General features: G+C 38.4%; 1 protein-coding gene and 1 long non-coding RNA gene across 2 annotated transcripts; one reads left to right on the top strand and one right to left on the bottom strand.

Annotated features, from left to right (window-relative positions):
- Positions 1 to 8,777: 8,777 nt before the first annotated feature.
- LOC103708637 lies at positions 8,778 to 20,609 on the bottom strand. Its single transcript, XM_008793659.4, has 6 exons — positions 20,338 to 20,609; positions 20,106 to 20,156; positions 19,900 to 19,951; positions 19,752 to 19,810; positions 12,391 to 12,436; positions 8,778 to 9,145 (listed from the first exon to the last, which is right to left on the bottom strand). Exons 1-6 carry the CDS (start codon positions 20,461 to 20,463, stop codon positions 9,003 to 9,005), a joined length of 477 nt encoding a protein of 158 aa, XP_008791881.2. The 5' UTR covers positions 20,464 to 20,609; the 3' UTR covers positions 8,778 to 9,002.
- LOC120111667 lies at positions 9,152 to 10,615 on the top strand. Its single transcript, XR_005513112.1, has 2 exons — positions 9,152 to 10,163; positions 10,221 to 10,615. It is a non-coding gene; the product is annotated as an uncharacterized LOC120111667 (long non-coding RNA).
- Positions 20,610 to 21,722: the final 1,113 nt, after the last annotated feature.

Here is a 21,722-nt window from a genome sequence, read left to right as displayed (position 1 = left end):
TCTCTTGTCAAGGGGAATAGAACTTAAAAGATGATTCATGCAATATACTAGGGGACATGGGTTGTATCTTCCGCACCGTCTTTCTTCGCATGAATCCCCCGTTGATCACGCAATGATTGTTTGGAGATCTATGCAAGCAAATAAATGAAGGAGGTTGGAGTGATTGGAGATCTGCGCAGAATGCGATATTTCAATGGTCAGCATCGTGAAAAAATATCAATTATTTTTTTTTTTTACAAAAAAATACAACCTGAATCCAAGGCGAAGCAACAAGATGTTACCATTGGAGGAATCGAGCGGATCGTCGTCGTCATCATCATCTCACGTTGCGTGAGTTCCTCACTCTTTTAACTTTGGTAGGTGAAGGTTAGAGATGTTCACATGAATTATGGTCCGACCATAACTCCAATTCCTTACAAGAGGGTCCCATTCCCTTAATGGCGACATGGACAGGATGCATCATACGGTGCCAAAAGGTCTCGCCGTAATTGGTGCAGTACCATCATACACCTAGTTGCCCTCTAATCTCATGCAGATGCCCATACGGTACTCCAAAGGGTAGTGACCTAACAGCGTCATTAAGTGACAGGCTACAGCTCCACATGGTTTGCTGCGTCCTTTCTTTGATGGCAACCTGATGACTCCCAAGTGTAATCCAATATGTCCCTCAGTGATGGCTCCTCAGTACCTGTTGGAACAGCCCCCACATACAGTGGAGAGAAAAGGAAAGCCCAGGCACTTGGAGGCCAGGTTGCGAGCCCTCTTACACAAGTTCTCACGCATCACCACCTCGTGGTCCCAAGGCAAAAATTCGCCTCCATTCCACACTCTCTTTCTTGCATTGTATTCCCAAAACATAGTTTTCTTCCCTTCCTTGCAGTGTGTGTGGAGTGGGGCCTCTGATGGGCACTACTTGTAGGATAACCATTACAGACTCCAAAGCAAGATGCCATAATGCAGTGAAGTAATATGGTTGAAGTACAAACCCCATACGCTGTTGTGGAAGCCTTTTAAAGAATTCCAAAATTTCTACTGCCATATTTTGATATATGGGCCAAGGCAACCTTTTATTCTGTTTTAATGAAGCATGACTAAGGATGTGCATCGAAGGAATGAAAGTCCTGCTCCTTTGTTTGAACATAAAAACCTGCAGCCATTTTCCTGAAGACAAATAAAACTAGCTTGCTACTGTTGGCTGATGTCTTGTGGCATTCATCATTCCATATTTTCTGACCAGTCCAACCTTATATGGAGCTACTGCAGATAGCATCAAGATGATGCTTTCATGGGCCACCATTTGATGGTTCAGATCCAACCGCATCTTTTATTTAGATAGCGATGCTTGCAAAGTGGATGTCATGCTTGGAAACAAAGATAGAAACAAACTCAAGCCACAAATTAGCACATTGATGATTATGCTTGGCTTTATTTTCGATGTACTATGTAATGAACCTAATTTGATGGTGAAAAAAAAAAGGAGATGATTTTGAGATAGCAAGTTATAATTCGGGTGCTCCGGTCTGAAAATGTAAAATCTAAATTCAAGTTTTGCGTAGCACCTTTCAAAGCCGGTGGTTGCACCTTGCCATCTAGAAGAGGTTTCTTTCTTCCCCCCCTTTTTTTTTGAGAATATTGTATAGAAGAGGTTTCAGGTTCAAAATTTGGGAGGTGCTCACATGTTAATGTGGTTGGTGAGTGTACAATGCATAAAGTTGCCAGGTTAAAAGGAGTCCTAGCTTGTTGGGTCACTTTTTGTAGTGTAAAAATTATTAATCTTCCCCTCTTATTTTGTACTCTTTCCGTAGATTTTTAATTTCAGAAAATAAGCACTTTATATGCATATATCTCAAAAAATGAAAATTTGTATTTTTAGAATTTAATAGAATAGTGATTTTCAAAAAAATGTTAAATATTTTTAATGGTCTTTGTCAAAAAGCTGACAACAATTTTGATTCACACTAATTGGGTGTGCCCTAAAAGTCATAAGAAGATAATGACTTTTTGAATTTTTTTTTTCTAACTAGAGTAACTTAGAAAAAAATGAGTAGTTCAACTCACGGGTTGATTAACTAATTTCTGATCATAATCTTATTGAAAATCATTATGAATATTGATGAATTTAATCCTAGATTAGGACAGACCACATCATTCTATTGGACCATAGAAGTTAAGCCAGTGTGCTGCAGAGATGGTTCTTCTTGACAACGATCCCTAACAACATTTTGATCCAAGACATCTAGTTTATAGGCCTGCCCATGGAAGAGCATAAAAAGTGTCCTTTTGACGTTGGAAAGGATTCTAACCATTAATTGATAGTGCGTGTTGTAAATCGCTAGGGATGAAAATCAGTTTGTTTTAGGCTGGAACTATGGCTCACCCCAAAGGGGTATTCAAAGAAATGTATCAAGCAAGGTTGTCAATGACTTGATATATCAATCAATTATCAATAGCTTGTGCATTCAGAATCATTATTTACTATTTTGAGCCTAAAATCATGGTAATTAGAAAAATGATACATTTGATTTTACTATTGAAAGTTAGGGTTTTCTGGTTTTGCAAAGTAGGCATTGTTTTCCATTGACTGGAAATGTGCTTTTAGCCCTTGTCATGCTAGCATACTATCCCCTACAAAGCTTGCTTAATTTTGTAAAAGAGGTAGCGCAAGTTTTTAAAAAGAAAGAGGTAGCACAAATTTGGAAACTAATTATACTGAAAACTTTGATCTCTCCCCGTCTTTCTTAAAATAAGAAATTAAAAATTATACCAATTGTGAAAGAATGACTTCAAAAGTTGGAATAAATAGTTCTATTGAACATTATCACATAATTTTTTGAACTATTGGATTAAGAGCATGGGTTGGGCTAGCTTGCATGATAGAGGCCAAGGCTATTTATGTTTAATGATGAAAGGAAATGTTATTTGCGCAGCAAAAATTAATGAAGTTGCAAAGAATAAATTCCTTTCTTGAGCCCCCAAAATCCCATATAAATAATAGTGTTTATTTTTGTTCATGAGATTAGTTCTTCTGTGAGAGAAGATGGAAAGTTTTAATTCAGTAAATGGACAAACAAAACAAAAAAAATCAAAAGCAAAGATTTCCAGATCCTTTTACACTAAAGATCCTAAATAGGAAAAGAGAAGGGGGAGGAGGGATAAAACTCTAGGGTTGAGCAAGGCTTGGGCATAGAGTTTGAACTACCTCATCTCTGGATCATGATTATGACTTCATTATCATGATTGTGATATTGGGGAGCAAGGGTCAGTGAATTAGAGCTTGTCCTATTGGTGGCTCCCCTTCGCTTAGAAACTAAAGGTTCTTGGACCAAGTCTTATGTGGTGGATCTCCAAAAGTCTAGACTGGGATAATAATACTATCAGTGGCTCTCCCTTTCTGTCTCTCTCTAGATGTCTCAGAAAAAAGAAAGAAAGAAAGAAAGAGAGAAAGAAAAGGTTTTCCTTGATAGATGACATTCTCATGCATTTAAGTCCCCTAGGGACTATTGTTTCTTTTCTAAATGGTCATTAATATCGCCGTTGCAGTTGAGGTAGGCAATTGATCCATGTCCTTTCGGGACAACTGACTTATGTTTGGCTTGATAAAGACAAACGGAATATAAATGACTCAAAACACTATCCTCGAGAATTAGGGTCACAATGAATTCGAAGCCAGGACCATATCAATCTAACTTGAGCTCAAATTAGGTTTTGATGCGGGATTTGCACCCCGTCACCAGCAGAGCCCACACACCAGCCGAGCAGGAGAAGAGAGAGTGTCCCTCAGAAGGTATTGTCCGCTTTGGGTCCGATTTGGGGGTCGAGCGTACCCGGAGCTCTCCTCACGGCGCCTCACGGTTTTGCCCCACAAAAGGCGCCTCCTAAGGGAAGGGTGATTGAGCCCCCCATTATATGGCACAGACCTTCCCGCTGATTAGCCGATGTGGGACTAAATTCGGGGAACCCCCCGTAACACAGCCCCCCCAGCGGGGAGGTCCTGTGCCCGGGTCGGCTCCTTGCTGGATAGGCGGAGGGCCGAGGCCCTCCTTCTAGCGCCATCTGATGCGGGATTTGCACCCCGTCACCAGCAGAGCCCACACACCAGCCGAGCAGGGGAAGAGAGAGTGTCCCTCAGAAGGTATTGTCCGCTTTGGGTCCGATTTGGGGGTCGAGCGTACCCGGAGCCCTCCTCACGGCGCCTCACGGTTTTGCCCCACAAAAGGCGCCTCCTAAGGGAAGGGTGATTGAGCCCCCCATTATATGGCACAGACCTTCCCGCTGATTAGCCGATGTGGGACTAAATTCGGGGAACCCCCCGTAACACAGCCCCCCCAGCGGGGAGGTCCTGTGCCCGGGTCGGCTCCTTGCTGGATAGGCGGAGGGCCGAGGCCCTCCTTCTAGCGCCATCTGATGCGGGATTTGCACCCCGTCACCAGCAGAGCCCACACACCAGTCGAGCAGGGGAAGAGAGAGTGTCCCTCAGAAGGTATTGTCCGCTTTGGGTCCGATTTGGGGGTCGAGCGTACCCGGAGCCCTCCTCACGGCGCCTCACGGTTTTGCCCCACAAAAGGTGCCTCCTAAGGGAAGGGTGATTGAGCCCCCCATTATATGGCACAGACCTTCCCGCTGATTAGCCGATGTGGGACTAAATTCGGGGAACCCCCCGTAACACAGCCCCCCCAGCGGGGAGGTCCTGTGCCCGGGTCGGCTCCTTGCTGGATAGGCGGAGGGCCGAGGCCCTCCTTCTAGCGCCATCTGATGCGGGATTTGCACCCCGTCACCAGCAGAGCCCACACACCAGCCGAGCAGGGGAAGAGAGAGTGTCCCTCAGAAGGTGTTGTCCGTTTTGGGTCCGATTTGGGGGTCGAGCGTACCCGGAGCCCTCCTCACGGCGCCTCACGGTTTTGCCCCACAAAAGGCGCCTCCTAAGGGAAGGGTGATTGAGCCCCCTATTATATGGCACAGACCTTCCCGCTGATTAGCCGATGTGGGACTAAATTCGGAGAACCCCCCGTAACAGGTTTTTTACCTTGAGCTTGCCCAAGTCAAATTAAATTTAAGGGTCTCAACTGAATTTACCTATTCCTGATAGGATCATAGCTGAAATAAATCAAGCTTGATATCCCAAATATTAAGCTGGAATTTTATTTCAAGTTTAGTCCCTAGCTCCATAAAACTCAGCTCGTTTACAACCCGGGCTGTGGTTGCTTGCCCTAGTGTCTTATTTTCATTTGAAGGTTTGTTGGACATCTGTTAAGTGATACACTCCTTATACTTCCAAGCTAGAGACCTCGAGCTAGAGAATCTCCTTCTCGATTATGTGAATTCCTCCTGACATGCACACCTGGTAAAAAGCTGCTTGTTATGTAGATTTTGCCTACTTTGATCAGGACTTTGCATGATAAACTCAAAGAGCGGTTTTAATCATTCTAAAATCCAATTTTAAGTCTGAAACCACGTTTTCTTTTATTTTTGTTTAACTTTAGTGCTTCCAGTTCAACATTTGAGTTGGAGTTTAGCAAGGTTTAAATGGTCTGAACTGGGATAAGATTTGGAGTTTCCAGTTCAATATTTGGTTCACTAGGTCCTGTACGTCTCTCAACAGTATTGTAGGCTATTTTGAAGAATTGTAACACCACAAAGCAGAGGCCACTCTGAACGCCGCTCTCCTCTCTTCATTCCTACTACTTGCTCACTCCTCTCCTACAAAAAAAAAAAAGTAAAGAGACTGAAAGAAAGAAAGAAAGGCAAATAGGATCAGCAGCAGCAGCAAGTAGGGTGTCTGGCCCTGGACGTTGCCGTGGGGGTAGTAGAGGCGGATGGTGAGGGCGGGGCCTTCCTTCCCGCCGGAAGCCTGGGCGCAACCCAGCTCCACCGTCTTCCGCCACCCCACCTGGTCCCGCGTTCGTGCCCCGCCGCTCACGTGTTGTTGCCGCGGTTGCAGTACTTGCTGGCCCCGACCCACGACCCCACCACCTCCGCGCGCGGGGCGTGCCCGGTGGCTGCTGCGGTGGAGGGACCGCCGCGGATGCGGACAAGACCACCTCGGTGGCCAGCATATATATATATATATTAAGTACTTTGTTTAGGACTTTGCATGATAAGCTCAAAGAGCGGATTTCACATTAAGAGGGAGTATTGGTAATCAAATTTAAAATCTAATTTTAAGTCTGAAACCATGTAATATTTTTTTATTTAGTGTTCCCACTCTAAAATTTGAGTTGAAGTTTAGCAAGGTTTAAATGGTCTGAATTAGGATAAGATTTTAAATTTAGATAATATTTTGTTCAATAAGTCCTATTTGGCCATCCCTCAATAAATGGGATCAAAGAAAAATGCATAAAAGTTCTGCACACCTCTCAACGATATTGTAGGCTGCTCAAAAGAATTATTCTTGAAAAGATGAGTTGAAACCCGGTCGAATCTTAGATGACAAAAGCAATTATAGTTCTTGTGAGACTAGAATTATATGATATATAATATTTATTCATCATATATGTTTGATCTTAGAGAGTGAATGATGTTTTGCCTTAAAAGTGTTTCTTGATATTTTTATTATTTAAAAAAGCTTTCCTTACTCCCTCCCTAATTTAATTTCTTTCAGTTCACTTATGATATATAATATTTGTTCATGTGATTCTAGACAATGTGTAGTCCTGTTATGCAATGCACTGTAACTAGTTAGTTGAAAAGTATGGCTACTATCGACGGCAACAATTAAGTACTCGATAAAGTCTTGGTATTGTAACCATGGAGTCGGTGTTAAATATAGAGTTGCAACTTATCAATACTCCAACCAAGGTTTGAGAAATTGAGGATTGACCTTTTATTGATCAAGGGTGGGTATGATTAACACCGAATTGAGGATCAAATTAATGATGGGAATTGATAGGTATGAATAGGTTGCAGGGACTTTTTTATCTCCAAGTTTTGATTTTGGATTTTTTTTATAATATTTTTTTTGTCTGAATGCTATATTTTTGTTAAAAAACATGCATAATTATCGTATTGATAATGTATCACACACAGTCCACATTACATACATAACGTTTAGTCATTTATACTAGCAATTGAAAGGTAATTTATCATGTAATCATATATTTTATTGAAGCTCTAAAAAATAAAAATAAAAATATATTCTAATTAATATTATCTCTTATATTTTGCAGATAGTGTACGGATGGAGAAGAATGATGGAGGATGATGCAAAAGATTTTTTTCTCCTTTTTTTTCAGGTATACGAATAGATATGGAATCTTGATTGTGAAGAAGATAGTTTTTGTTTGTTTTTCAACTATAATGCAGGGTATGCATCCACTCACAAATATGAAAATACTAGAGAATAGGTAAGTACTCAACCTCCACCCTCCCTCGAGAATCTATGTAGCTATCTCTCACATTGTTATAACCACACCTTAGACATTAATATTGTAGCCTTGTTATCCTTCTTTTTTCTTTCACAATTGATCTTCCATTTCAATTGGTACTCCCATCTCTGTCTCTCATGCTCACCCTTTATCTTTGATCTTGATAGCTACTAACTATTTCTATTGCTATCAACCTTTCCCTCACCAATGACCTTATTGAAAAAGCCCTAATTGCTCGATCTTCACCTTTTTCAGCATCAACTATTATATAGGAAATATAGTTATTAAATCTGGACAAAATAATGACCCAATGAAGGCTTTGGATTACTAGGTCATTGATCTAGTCGTCATGTCAATCAATCAAATTGGATTTATATTAAAATATATTAAAAGTTTAAATAAAAATAAATATAATATAAAAAATATGGAAAATTATTTATATGTTTTTTATTTAATTACTATATATAATTATTTATAAACAAGTTTTAAACCAACAAATGCAACAATACAAGTATCTTGGTAGTTAGATGGTAGGATAAACAGATTCATGGTTTGAATCCCCTTTCACCCCATTTTATGTATATATTTTTTTAAAATTTTCAAAAAAATCCGATTCATCTTTCTACCCGCCACAATAAGAACCGATCAGCTTTCGCCTGCCTATGGTCCGAACCAACCAAATTAGGCAAAACTAATCACATTTCAAAGCGAACCGGTTATGAGTGCAATTCATCTCGATCCGCCTCCAATCCTACCAAGATCGGACAGATCATGCCTCGGTTCGATACAAACTTAGTTAGATCTCGGTCGGGCAGTTTTCAAAACCTTGGCTTGAACCCAAATACCAAAAAGATGAGGTCTCACCTACTTTAAGCAGGAAATATAATGGCCAGAATGGCCTTTTAAAGGCGGGGGTGTTGACATTCCTTGATGAGTCCACCCTTAAGGCTACCATGAGCAGATGACCATGCTCTCCATTTACTTTGAAATATGGACCCCAGAAATTATTAAACCCCGAAACTTGGTAAAGGTGTGACTTAACAAATCCTAAATCACTTGGCTCAACTACCAAGAACTTTGCTAGCTTGATAAGCTGGCACCTGCCAACATGAGATCCTTTGAATTGGTGTATACAGGATCATCCCAAAATCAGACACTAAATGTTCCTGCCAGTTCTATAATTTCTTTTTTCATACTCAATTCTTCCACATCATAAACTTTTTATCTAACCCAATGAAGATGCCCAAACAAGATTGGTTAGCATTCCTTTTAAAAGCTGGAGCAGGCATCATAGCCCGCATGCCCTAATACTCAGGCCCAAGCCAACAAACTTTCGCTCTGCAAAAGGGATCATGTACGTTTGCAAAAGCTTAGGACCAACCATGATCTTATGTCGCTTCTACTGCTCCCAAGAACTTGATAAAAGTTTGAATGAGCATACTTGAAAACAGCATTTGAGACATCACGGATTCATATATTTGGTTGGAGATAAATAATATAAACAATTTTATACCAAAGAAAGCACACAAAAAAACACATCCATCCTTGTAAATCCGTTGGGGGAGTTTGTTTTCCTGAAAAGCATTTAGAGGCATGACCTGTTGATTAACATGTCACAAAGAGTGGGGCTCTGTATCCTCATCATCTGGGCTTATCATGAAGATTGTGAGATGAACGGGCAGCTTCCACATATCTGGTGATCTGTGATATACCGTAGTGTGATGCACTTGAAGCAGCATAAGAGGATCTCACAGTGAGCTGGACGAACTCGGGAACTGCATAAGCTGTAAAAACAAAAATAAAAATATCTGAAGGTTACAACAACACAAACCGTACACGAGAGAGAGTGTGAGCACAAAATCTCATCCTGGCCTAACTCTACGGCTGTTACGTCACGAGCTCGATAAAAGATAGTCATTTCTTGTAGGGTGCGGAGAAAAATTCATGTTGCTTCTTTTGAGAAGTCAAAAGATGCCACTGAATCTTGTCACCCAATAAAAATGAGACCAAGAATCATCAAGTGCATGATAGGCACAATATTATGCCCTTTTGCCTTTATTTATGCCCGCTTGTTTGCTTCTTTTGTTTTTGTTTTCTTTTTGTTATTGTTGGGGAGGGGGTTTAGAAAATAGAATTCATTTATGATATCTTATTACTAGCTTTTAAGATCACTATGCAATATCATTGTAGACTGTCTTTTCTACTATATCATCCGATATTTCAACATTCTGGCCAACATATATCTGCTGTCAGAATATTTCGACCAATTCAAATTTTTTCAGCCTTCCATCTCAGCCAGGTATAACTGATGTACCTGAGATCTTAAACCTGGTCTATCGACAATCATTGTTCCTTCTATTCTGGTTTTACAAATGCAGATTTTTTTGATGGTCCAATGGACAACCACAAAGGGAAATAATACAATAGCACTATAATTGCCGACAGCTAAGTCTAATACCTCATCCTCTCAGCCAGTGAGTCAGCCAATCCAATAAGCATCGTTTAAGTGTATGGCCCAAGGAAATGCTTCCTCCAACAGAGATATTCTTGCTTTACTCAAAATGGAAGCAACTATTGATTATAAAGGCCCAGTCAATGCTGATCATCCAAATCACTTTACTAACTTATAGATGATGATGCACACGCACGATTTCTATGGGAACCCCGCAAGTTTCCAAGGCGTCACTAGGGCAATTGCATGCAATAATGTTCTGTACTTTCATAAAATAGGATTATATGTTATTTTAGAAATTCAGATTGAGGAAGAAATTTAAGTGAGAAGGGGCTATTATTTGCTGAAAGGTTGGGGTGATGAAAGAAAGGAATGATTACACCGAATGTGAAATACAAACATCAAAGTCAACATGATAACAATCACAATTACCATTAAGCCCTGTTCAACTTTATCAATGTTTGGTCACAAATCATTTCCGAGTATCGGCTACCTCATGCATTATTGCAAGCTTAACCAAAATGGATTCTTCCAATTCTCATTTGTCTTACCATAGAAACTACCTTTCTGGGCCATTCGAGAAAGAATCAAACAGCTCTTTCTAGGACCTCCCTATTCATTGCTGAACATGTCAGGCCATCTTACTTGGTCCCTATTTCCCCGTACTCTGACAATTGGTGCACCTTCTACACTGCATACAATGCAGTCATTTCTCCAACTATTTGTCTAGTTATTCTAGACATCTATCACAAGATTCACAACATTGAAGTCAATGATGAACAATGGGGGAGGGGGAGAGGAGGAGGAGAGTGAAGGGGAGAGATTTCCAAGGGACCTGTTTGAGATATGTATGAGACAACCCAAGTAAACTACACATGTTGGTATGTATTTACTTAGGCAATAGAATGGTCATAATCACTAGAAGAAATATTTGAGGATTATGTGCTTAAGATAGCAATGGGAAATCACTAAAGTTAGGAGATTTTCTTCTAACCATTTCCATCATGCTTTAAGAAATAACTATTGTGAATGCCTAGTTTATGCTCCACGCCTTTGTAGATTCAGTTGTTTTTTTTTCATCCTTTATGATGCTAAAGACACCCAAATGTTTGTTCTTGTCTTGTTCATTAGGAGCTAGCACTTGCACATGACCAGAAAGGTACAACAACAGCTCACAATATTGGATGCAGATACAACAATTTAACGTATGTTGATGAACCCCAAGAGGCTGATCTTTGGAGATAAAATAGAATGTAGAAAGTAATAATGACAAGTGAAGTTATCTGTGGTTTTTCAGGTGACATATTTCACAATCCAAATGTAATAGAAAATGTTTTTGACTAAGATGGCCACTCAAGCACCTAGGTGGTCTGTCGCTTTCTGAGACTTCCAGGTGGGACAGCTGCCCAGGCACCTAGGAGGGCACACCTGGCCTCCTAAGGGCTGCAGTTTTCTTGAGGAGGCAACTTGTTCCTTTGTTTATCAAAGGCATTAACTTTTCGACCAATATTCTCTTCGAATGAAGAAGCATTTATTTTATAAAAGATAGAAGTCGAATGCATATACATATTCTTGTAGATATCACCTGATGATAATTTATATTACATAGGTTGAAAGTTTTAGATACTTCCAATTACCTGATGTCAAATTTATTATGTAAATAAAACTGAAGTGATCGAATTAATGATTTTATTACTACATCACTTGATTAGCTGATGATCTTACCATCTTTTAATATGTTGTTCTTTGATGTGTATTTTATGAACCATAATATATTATGATTTATTATATTTCTGAGAGAAGGAAGGGAGATCTACCTGCACTGTAAGTACCCAGGTCCATATTTTTTGGAGATGCACAATATCTAAGAAGCGAACCAAGAATCTCTAATTGCTAAGCAGAGAGGGTGTTACGACTAGGATAAGCCTCAATTCACTTATGGATTTTTACTCTAGCACCTGCCTGACCAGGCATTCCGCCTATGCGTTCAAGGACCTCAATGCCTAGGACGGCCTAGGCAGTCTGCCAATATTGATTATTGAAGACTTTCACGCATGCCATTAATGAAATGTCAAGCATTTTAGCATGTTATATAAAGATGTCAAAATATTCTCATACCTGACATGAATGCACTATTCAGCTTGCTGATGGTTGCAATTTCCATGTTATGGATGGGTCCTATGGTTGTAATAAGAGTTATTGGGACTTTTTATTTTAAAAAAAATGAAAGTCCAACTTCTTCTCAATTACATGAACATTGAAATTCTGTTCATAAACCACTTGCAAGCATCACAGTCAATACCAACCGCCAACTACAACAAACTAGTAATGTAAGCAAAAGAGAAGTGCAAATTCAGATTTCTAAATTCAGCACACATTTCTTTCTTTTCTAATCCAGATAATTGTGTTCATTGAAATCATTCTAGATAGTGCTGCAAAATTAGATTCAGACAATTTTCTTTCAGATGTTTCGAGAATGAACATATAAACATGCAACAGAAACACGTCTAAAATTCAAACATATATGAGTACGATTTGTAGCCAAATGGAAACTTCTAATGACAGGCAGAATCTTACCTCCAAATGCAGCACTAGCTACAGAAAACATGAGTAATGGAGGAAGCTGTGCCACAAAAGAAGACATCATTAGACCATAGTAACATAAGTCAGCATAACAGTTAAAAAAAAAAGTCAATGTTGTAATTGATAGTAGCTAGGCAAATCCTTAATACTGTATATAAGCCTCGATTTTTTCCAGGTGAAAACTTTCCCAAACCCAAAATACCCCATGACTAGAGCAGCTCCCTTGGACTTGAAATAGTCCAAAAAGTATTCCTATGGTATAACAATGGGCAAATCATCTATAGCTTGCAACCTTATACACAAGGGTTGCCCTATAGACCGATACCATTTTGTATCGAGTGCATTGTATCATACCAATAAAGTACCAGTGGGACACGACGCAGGGGTTGTATTGGCCTATACTAGGTGGAACTGAGCAGTTCCACCTGGTTTTGTGTTGTATCGACCCATATTACTTGCATTCATGCGGTACCATGGCTAGTCATGAAGAGAAAAAACATCTCCAGTCATGTGTCAGTAAGGGAGCTGTACTATAATGTACTAGACGTACTATACTCTACTAGCAAGAGACTAGTATGATATTCAATACTGGTAAAGCAAACCTTATTTATGTGTTTCCAATAACTTAAAATAGTTGGAGTCTTGATCTTATCTCAATCTTAATCTAAAAACATCCTAAGAACTCATGACTCCTTAAGCCCAAACTTATTTGAAAAGAGTTTGAAAATTAAAAGATCCCCTCTTAATACTCCATGAGCCAAGTTAAAGAAACGACATTTTAAATTCAGCGCATCAGGCTGCATATGCATATGGCATCCCTTGTCTGCATCATGTTCCCATACGAGAGGTTCACAATGCTAATTCAGCATCAATTTGACGCTCTAGAACAAACCCAAAATGTCAAGATACACTTTCTAATTCCAAAGAAATCAAAAACAGATAATGGAAAGGTGATTGAAGTACCCAAGGCTTTGATTCAGAGAACTAAGATGAAGGACCTTGGTGCCTTGAAAATCTTGGCTGGATCACCTGCAGAAAGCTCTCTCTGTGAAGGGATAGAGCATGCAATGAGAACTAAATTACCCAAGCTCCCTTACACCTATTTATAGGTGTTTATGGTAGTGGAGGAAGAGTGGGGCATCCTCACCACACCATGGCGATGGAAGAGAAGCGGTGAAGATGAGGCAGTGCTCCACCAGATGGGAAGGAGAAAAGAGAGAGTTGATCTCTAATCTAGAGAGTGATTCTTAACTCATTTAAGTTATATGAGCCTAGGGCTTGTTATAACCTAAATGGTTCCCTTAAATGAAGCCACAAGGTGGTATGTTAGTCCTTATGCATAATTTAAATAAAGCTTTTCTCCCCATGTGAGCCGCCAAAAGAGGGACCCGTATGCCAAGAAATAAATCACAGAATTGTGATGCTCCACCCATCTTCAGGCAAACACATGACAACAATAAGCACAAGATAAAAAAATAAATGCTCTATCTATGCCGTGATCCATCTAGTTTCGGCAAAGAAAAATTAATTTTGAAAAAAAAAAAAAACAAGAATGGAGAGCCAAATGGAGCAAACGAGAAACTATGTATGTTTATGATGGAGAGCTAGGTATCATAATTTGTTTTCTTCTTAAGCAGCACATAGATTTTTAATGCCCCTCCCCCTTTTTAGCAAGGTAACTTGAGCTGAAACCCATAAACTTATTGCAATAACAAGGGGATATCATTACAATAATGTCCTAATGCAACACTATAACAACGTAACTGCAGAAACAAAGCAAAAATTGACAATTTTACTTCACTACTGGTTTTTAGTTCTTAACATTCTTAATATTAAAGCTTATTTTGAAACAAAACATATAATGAAGGAAATAGGAAGAATTCTTATAATTGTTGCTATCTCATGGAGGATGCTTAACCTGGACTCATTTGTCGTTCTCTTTTGCAACAAAGAAAAGGTCCACTAAAATCAAAGGGGGTATAAAATGACACATATGGACTGAATATAGTCAGCTAATAATTTATAGCATGGGTATTGATATGTATGTATGTATGTATTAATGTATGTGGTTGATCAACCTTGGAGGATGATATAGTCAGTTAATAATTTATAGGCAGAATTCTTAAGTGGTTGATATCTCATGAAGGATGATTAACCTGGATTCAACTGTTGCTCTCCTTTGCACCAAAGAAAAGGCCCACTAAAATCGAAGGGGGTATAAAATGACACATATGGACTGAATATAGTCAGTTCATAATTTATGTATATAGTGACAGATATCTTCATTGCTTGAGATATACATATGTATGTATGTATATATAGCCAGTTAATATAGTCAGTTAGTAATTTATAGCATGGATATTGACAGATATCTTCATCGCTTGAGATATACATATGTATGTATGTATAGCTAGTTAATATAGTCAGACAACTGAATGAACATAGTTAGTTAAGAATTTATGGCATGGATATTGACAGATATCTTCATCGCTTGAGACATACATATATATGCACCGCTTTCCCCTGAAAGAACAACATGCGTGATCAATTTTACAGGACTCCTATGTCCAAGTTGGTTGAACAAATGAACCAATGAATGAATAAAACATAAATGCTATGCATGATGACGTCAATGAGGACCATTTACATCATATGCACAAATTGGATGAAACTTTTTCATTTTGGGTCAGCATCAACAGCCAATAAGTCAAATGACTAGAGGTGCTAGTGTGCCACTCTGTATTGTCCGCACCACAATGATGTTGAATGATACATGTGCAAGTTTTGCACCAACCTATGTCAATTTACATTGGCATGTACTACAACTTACAAGCAGCAAAAAACTAAAATATGCATATGTGCATGTCAATAAATTATAAAATATCCACACAACCCAAAAAATAATTTGGCTCAAAATAAATGATATTTATTTGTAATAAAAACATGGGAAACTTGTAATGTGTTATTCTTCATTTAAATATCTTATTTGTACTTTTTTTATCCTACAAAAACATTGTTTTAATTCCTACTAAAAGCAACAATGGTAGATCAGATACTGAAAGAACATGCTTTTCTAGCATATCCTAGTGTCCTTTTGGCGTACCCTTAAGCAATTTTGCATATCTTTTGGTCCACACAGATGAGAGCATGATAACGTGCAAACCATGCACGATGCCAGCCTACTAATGACTAAGTTATCCAATCACTGATCAGCTAGGGGCTGTATAAAAAGACATACAACTTTTAAATAAGAACTAGCTGTTCGCACCTACACAAGTGCGTACACCCAGCATCCATAGAGTCGAAAATGAAACTAATGAAAAAGAAAAACTTAGTAGAAAAATATTTTAATATTCTTGGCACGCAAGAGTTCCCTAAGCAAACAAAAATTTGCAGAAGAAATGTCAAAATGAAGTGTTTTCAGAAACATTGCTTGTGAAGATAATGCTTGAAAGTAGGGATGAAATGGATCAGATGACATCCAATCTGATTTGTTTCTCTGAGTTTATCTTGATAGGATATTAATTTTAGCATTTGACTAATATCCAGTTCCCTATTTGTATCCACCAAAGAAAAAGGATACAAACATGGATATATATTACAAATATCTGAGTGGTATCCTTGTAATAACCCAAGATCTTAACCAAAAAGGCTAGCAGAAGGTCATTAATTAAGGTCCTTGACCTTACTTAAGGACTGAAAACCTCCTCAATGCATACCAAATGTGGCACTAAACAAACACCCTCCTGGATCCTCATAAACTCTCCTATTTAAGACCCAAAGTTGTTGCCAAAAAGAGGGTCCAATCACAAACACCAAAACTGGCTCGTGGTTAGCCAATGCTTTTGTGTCCTCCGGCCACCTGGGTTGTGGGTTGAGTCAACTCCATTACCATTTGGACAACCCTAGACGTCACCCAAGTGGCCTAGCTAGAAGATTATTAATTAGGGCACTTGGCGCTGCTTAAGTACCCAAGACCTCCCAAATGCACACCCAATGTGGAACTAATAACACACCCATGCAGGTTCTTACAATCCTAATCCCTCTTTTGCCTGTGCAGTCTCTTAAAACTCCTGTAGACTCCCAAGGGTCATAAGTGACAGTGTCATATGTATTGAACTTTATTTCCATGCAAGATATTTAACTTAGTGAGTTGCATTCTCAAACCACTAGCAATAAGCCTTCAACTTAAAGTTTGCAGCAAAATGATTAGCACTATGAAGGAGTAGAACTAGTGGGAGTGAAATGACTAATAAGAGACCACTGACTAAGTCAAAGTTAAACAACTATTTTAAGAATTCAAGACTCAACCTCTATACTACAGTGAAGGAGAATATACTCTACTGCTCTTCACTACTTTAGGAGCAAAGAAGCTTTAAGGAAGATATGAAAGGCAAGGGCCAAACCTTGATTTACAAGGTCACCAGAAAAAGAAGCATCTAATATCAAGGTTTAAGACAACGTAAGCATCATGAAACTTACAGGAGCGTGCAAAAGAGGTCACATAGTGGATGAGGTGAATGATAACTAACAAAACTAGCTCAGAACACATAGACAATGGGAAAGATAGAATAAGCGATCATGCAGTAAACAAAACAACTTATTATTTGAAGAACCATTAGCAAAATAAAACCTTAGACGAAGCTCCAAAGAATAGGAAAGATCAACCATAATAAAAGAACAATCCTAGAAGGACAACAATTAAGTCAAAGGCATAGCACAACGTTGAGGTCCATATTGTAATGGGAAGAAACAAATTCTTTCAAAATTGATGTGAGAGCTAATGATTTACATAAGCAATAAAAGAATATTATCACTAATTTTTATTAAAGCAGGTACAAAAAGCATTAGAAAGAAAACACATGGTCTGCCTGCACAAGTCAGCAGATAGCTTGACAAAGGTGTTAGAAGATGTCTAGTGAGCAAGAAAGGACAAGAAGATAATGCATACTAAGCTCCTTAAATAGATCATGGCACACCATGAAATTGAAAAGGAAGCAATTATTTTTTCCCTGCTTCACTTGGCTTAAGCACAAGAATTGAAGACCTTTATGGCACTTCAACAGCCTTTTAAAGGGGTCTTGATTTTGTGGACCTAGTTAGAACTGTGAAAACAACCTTCTTCATTGGTGATGGGCCATGAATTATCAGTTCAAGAATGGGGTCCCCAATTCTATTGATCAAATTTTTCTTTAGATCCTAAATGTGATTCATAAAATCACTTCTTTGCTTCTCAATTCTCAAAGCATCAAACTCTCCACATTCCTTCCAATTCCTTGGATAATAGGCTGATTCCAACCAAAATCCAATCATTGGCCAAGTATCACTCCAACCAAGGAAGCCATTGACAACAAATCTCCAAGAAGCTAGATCATGATAGGACCCAGATCTCCTCCATCCCCATTTCCTACCTACACAAACCTATTTTAGTTGATGGATGGGTCGAGTTTGGATCAAAACTTAGATCCAAATGCCATATGGATTCTCGTCTGGATTACGTGGTCACATACTCAACCTTATCTTTTACTTTTGTCATCTTAAATTAGGGTTGTAATCAAGCCGAGCCTGATTGAGCTTGGATCTAACCAGGCTTGCTTTGTAATTGATTTTGAACCTAAAAGTTGAGATCAAGCTGAAATTGCTTACCACTATTTTGACCTTGGTTCAAGCTTAATTTTGAACTGAGCAAAAAGAAAACTAAACAATCAGCTTGAAAATTCTAAATCGAGCGAGAAATCAACTCAAGCTTGAACCAAGCTCGGCCCAAGACTGAATTAAAGCTTGATTCAAGCTTTGTTCAAATCTAAATTAATCTTTAATGGATTCAAAAATTGAATAAACATGCAAGTTTGAAACAATCCTTAATACAATGGACTGTTGGGTCTAAGATAAAATGGCCACTATCTAAACTTATATAATTATATAAAAACATATATTTTCAAGCCTAATTGAATCAAGCTTGATTTTAGCGGGTCTATTTTTGGTTTGGCTTGGAATTAATTTTCAGCCTCGATTGATGGTTCAAGCTTGGTTCCTTTAGCTTCAAAGCAAGCATGAACTAAACTTTTTACAAGTTGAGTCCTAGATGAGCTCAAGTTGTTTTGATTGTTTGCCACACCTACCTTAAACCAAAAGAGAAGTTGAAGAGGATGATGATACTACATTTGGCTATAGAAACACTACTCCTCCTTAGAAGTTCACCGACGGAGGCTAGGAATTCAGCAAATACTGCAGCAGATTTCGGCAAGCACTTTGTTGAGTGGGATTTTGGGGCTTTACAGGTTTTGTTCAAAAACTCTCCTCTTTCCTAACTAGTTTGATGTTGGCACCATTTAACTAGATTAGTTTAAGCATTCAAGCGATTCAATAGTCCAATGCAATGGCTCAAGATATATTTCAACAAAAACTAGGTCCACATCTACCCCTACCTATATTTTTTAAGAGGCACCCTAGATAGAAACACTAGCAAGGTTCACAAAAGGCATGAATGATGGTAAAAACAAGCTCTAACAAGAGCGTCAAGAGTTAGCCATCAATAAGCCTTAGGCTATGCTTGCTATCACCTCGAGCATTCTGAAAAATGAGATGAGCAACAGTGAGACAAAGTACCACACCATGAGATGAACGTTAGTATAGGACAAATCAAAGGATGCAACTAACTACAATATCTGGACCAGTATTTGTTGTACCAGTGAGTACCACCCCATGTACCAATACGAACAGAGATTTGGTACGGAGGGCATACTGAGTCTTAGTACGTCAAACCAACCCCTATATCTAGCGTGCTGACACTATATCACCATGCTACCGGTATAGGATCTTGTGCCAAAATGGCAAACCTTGGTCTGGACATAGATCAAAGACCGCCGAGTGGAAAATTCAAAAGTTTAGAACATGTTGGAGCAGGAGAAAGAAGGCCTAAAAAGAAGTGCTGGCATCTATGTGGAGAAGATAAGTGCGTAGATATCATGAAGATAGAATTCAAGATAGTAGCATACAACTTCAAAGAAGGTCATGCACTTCAAAAAATGGAGGCATTCAACACAAAGTTCATTAAACAACATCAACACTTGCAACTATAACTCAATGCATTCAACAAGAGCAATGAGAGACTCAAGTACAAGTGTACAACCAAAGTTGAGAAGCTTCAGAAAAGTATAACTTAGAGCTCAGCTGCAGTGTGTTCAAATTTCAGAACTAAATGAGCTTCAAATGAATGTTCCAATTGCATAGGGCCTCCCTAGAAATTTTATAAATTTCCATAGTTTAATGGAAAATATAGACAATCACATAACATACTCCATATTTCATGTGACAAGCAACAAAACATTTATAACATGTCAGTAAATTATTACCCCAATAAAGAAATGCAGCCATTTGGGTCCTTTCACGTGCTTTTGGAGAAATGGAATCCCTGTTACAAACCCACAGAAAAACCCACATAAAGATAGCCTCAACGAGATCTGAATGAACCAAAATAAACAATAAAATTATAATACTTGCCCGTATTCAATCCGTGGAAAGCACCAAGCCTTGCGCCAGCCACCGAACCAGCCTATCCAACAATTAGCACATTATTCAAATAAAACCTCCAGCTCAAAATAAACAAATGCCATCAACCAGTCACTATAATAAAACAGTACTGCAAAAGCGTTCAGAGAAGAGGGGTAAAATCTCTAAGAGAAGTATGTGACGAAGTATTCGCATACCACAGCAGTCGCATCATGCAACGAAGAAGTGATCGTCCACTCCCGTTTTTCCTGAACAATTGCATGGAAATAAATCAATATCGCGATAGAAGGAAACGTGATCGCGATACCTATCAAGGTAACAAGTTAGAGGTAAACAATATTCGATTTTGATTAGAAAAAGGAAAAAGGACTATAATTTAATTATTAAAAAAAATCGAAATTAAATCGAGAACGAAGATAATGGGGGAACCGCGTTAGGGTTTATGAGGGAGAGACAACGGGGGCAGCGGGGGGAGCCGAGGCCAGGGTTCATGGTGGGATCGTGATAAAGATTGCCCGTCCGGAGCTTCTCCTCGTACGCTTCCCTCGTCCCCATCAATCTCCTACGTCCCAAAGCCTTCAAACAAATTTTGAAGAAAATTTAGTGTTTCAAGCTGAGAGGGAAGCAAAAAAGCTGCGGTTCGCAGGACTTCACAGGAAACTCGGGAGGCCTCAGAAAAAGAGAGAGATAAAGCCGCAAGAGCTTGTTGAGATTTATCGTCAAACCCTAATTTTAATTTTACTAGAATTCTTATTTAGTTAGCTATTAATTTTAGTAACTTTAGAATTTTTATTCTATTTAGTTTTTTTAAAAAGAATTATTTCTATTTTTTAATAATTATCAAGTTTTATTTTTTAGTGAACTCTGATTTTTGAATTTAAGTCATTTATATGAACCCTATTAAAAGGATCTTTGGTGTCTTTTTAGTGTGGCGTGAGAAAAAAGAGAAAAAGAAGAGAATAAGAGTTGTGTTTCTCGGCGATTCATCATAGTTGAAGTTAGTCCTATCTCTAGCATCAAGATCAAAAAATTGAACAAGACCAATTATGTATATTAGAAGGCCTAAATCAAATCTTATTTGATCGGATAAGATTTATGGGAGATTGTGAACAAGATATATGCGGTGAAGCCACTAGAAACTTCTGACAATACAAAAGTGAAAAAAAAGTGGGAGATCAAAGTTGGAAACTCTCTACTTGAAGTCTAATGAGACTCGGTTTCAATTTTTGGAGAACGAGATTGGTGCTCTCAAACAAAGTAATCTTATAATCTCCTAATATTTTCTTAAAGAAAAGAGATTGTTTGATGAGCTTAGTATGCTTAATCCAAAGTCTCGTTATGATGAAAATAAACGGCATATACTGTTAGTTCGTAGTTTGAATAAGGATTATAGTGCTTGTATGCTTGGATGGGCTCAATAATTTGTATTAGCATAATTAAAAAATATAGTTGTTAACCAAGAAGTACTTAATACTCAGATGTGTGGTTTCACTATATCCCCTCAAAAAGTTGTCTTCATCAAAAAAGACCATATCCCCTCAAAAAGAAGAGGTTTTATTTTCTGGGAGTAAAAATAAAAATAAGAAGTGAAATAACAAATTTGAAAATTTAGAAAAAAAAGCCATTTGGAGAATTTGAGATGAATAAAAATTGTAATTAGAAGAAAAATTATAAATTCAAAGAGAATTATCATATGTGTGGAAAATTTGGCTCAACAATTCAAGATTGCAGAGTAAAGCTCAAACAATCTAATATTACATCCTTTACTTTAGAGCATAGGGGAGAGAAAAAACTAGTAGTTGGGATTCTAGTTG

The sequence above is a fragment of the Phoenix dactylifera genome, chromosome 8, assembly GCF_009389715.1.
Source record: "Phoenix dactylifera cultivar Barhee BC4 chromosome 8, palm_55x_up_171113_PBpolish2nd_filt_p, whole genome shotgun sequence".
Taxonomy (NCBI): Eukaryota; Viridiplantae; Streptophyta; class Magnoliopsida; order Arecales; family Arecaceae; genus Phoenix; species Phoenix dactylifera.
Note: the sequence above shows the minus strand (reverse complement) of the source record. Positions and strands in the feature narration are given on the sequence as shown.

Coding starts and splice junctions, on each gene's coding strand:
- LOC103708637 (XM_008793659.4), bottom strand. CDS start 20,463: ATGGGGACGAGGGAAGCGTACGAGGAGAAGCTCCGGACGGGCAATCTT. Junction 19,952..20,105: donor TGCATGATGCGACTGCTGTG/GTATGCGAATAC, acceptor ATTGTTGGATAG/GCTGGTTCGGTGGCTGGCGC. Junction 9,146..12,390: donor AGCTAGTGCTGCATTTGGAG/GTAAGATTCTGC, acceptor TTGTTTTTACAG/CTTATGCAGTTCCCGAGTTC.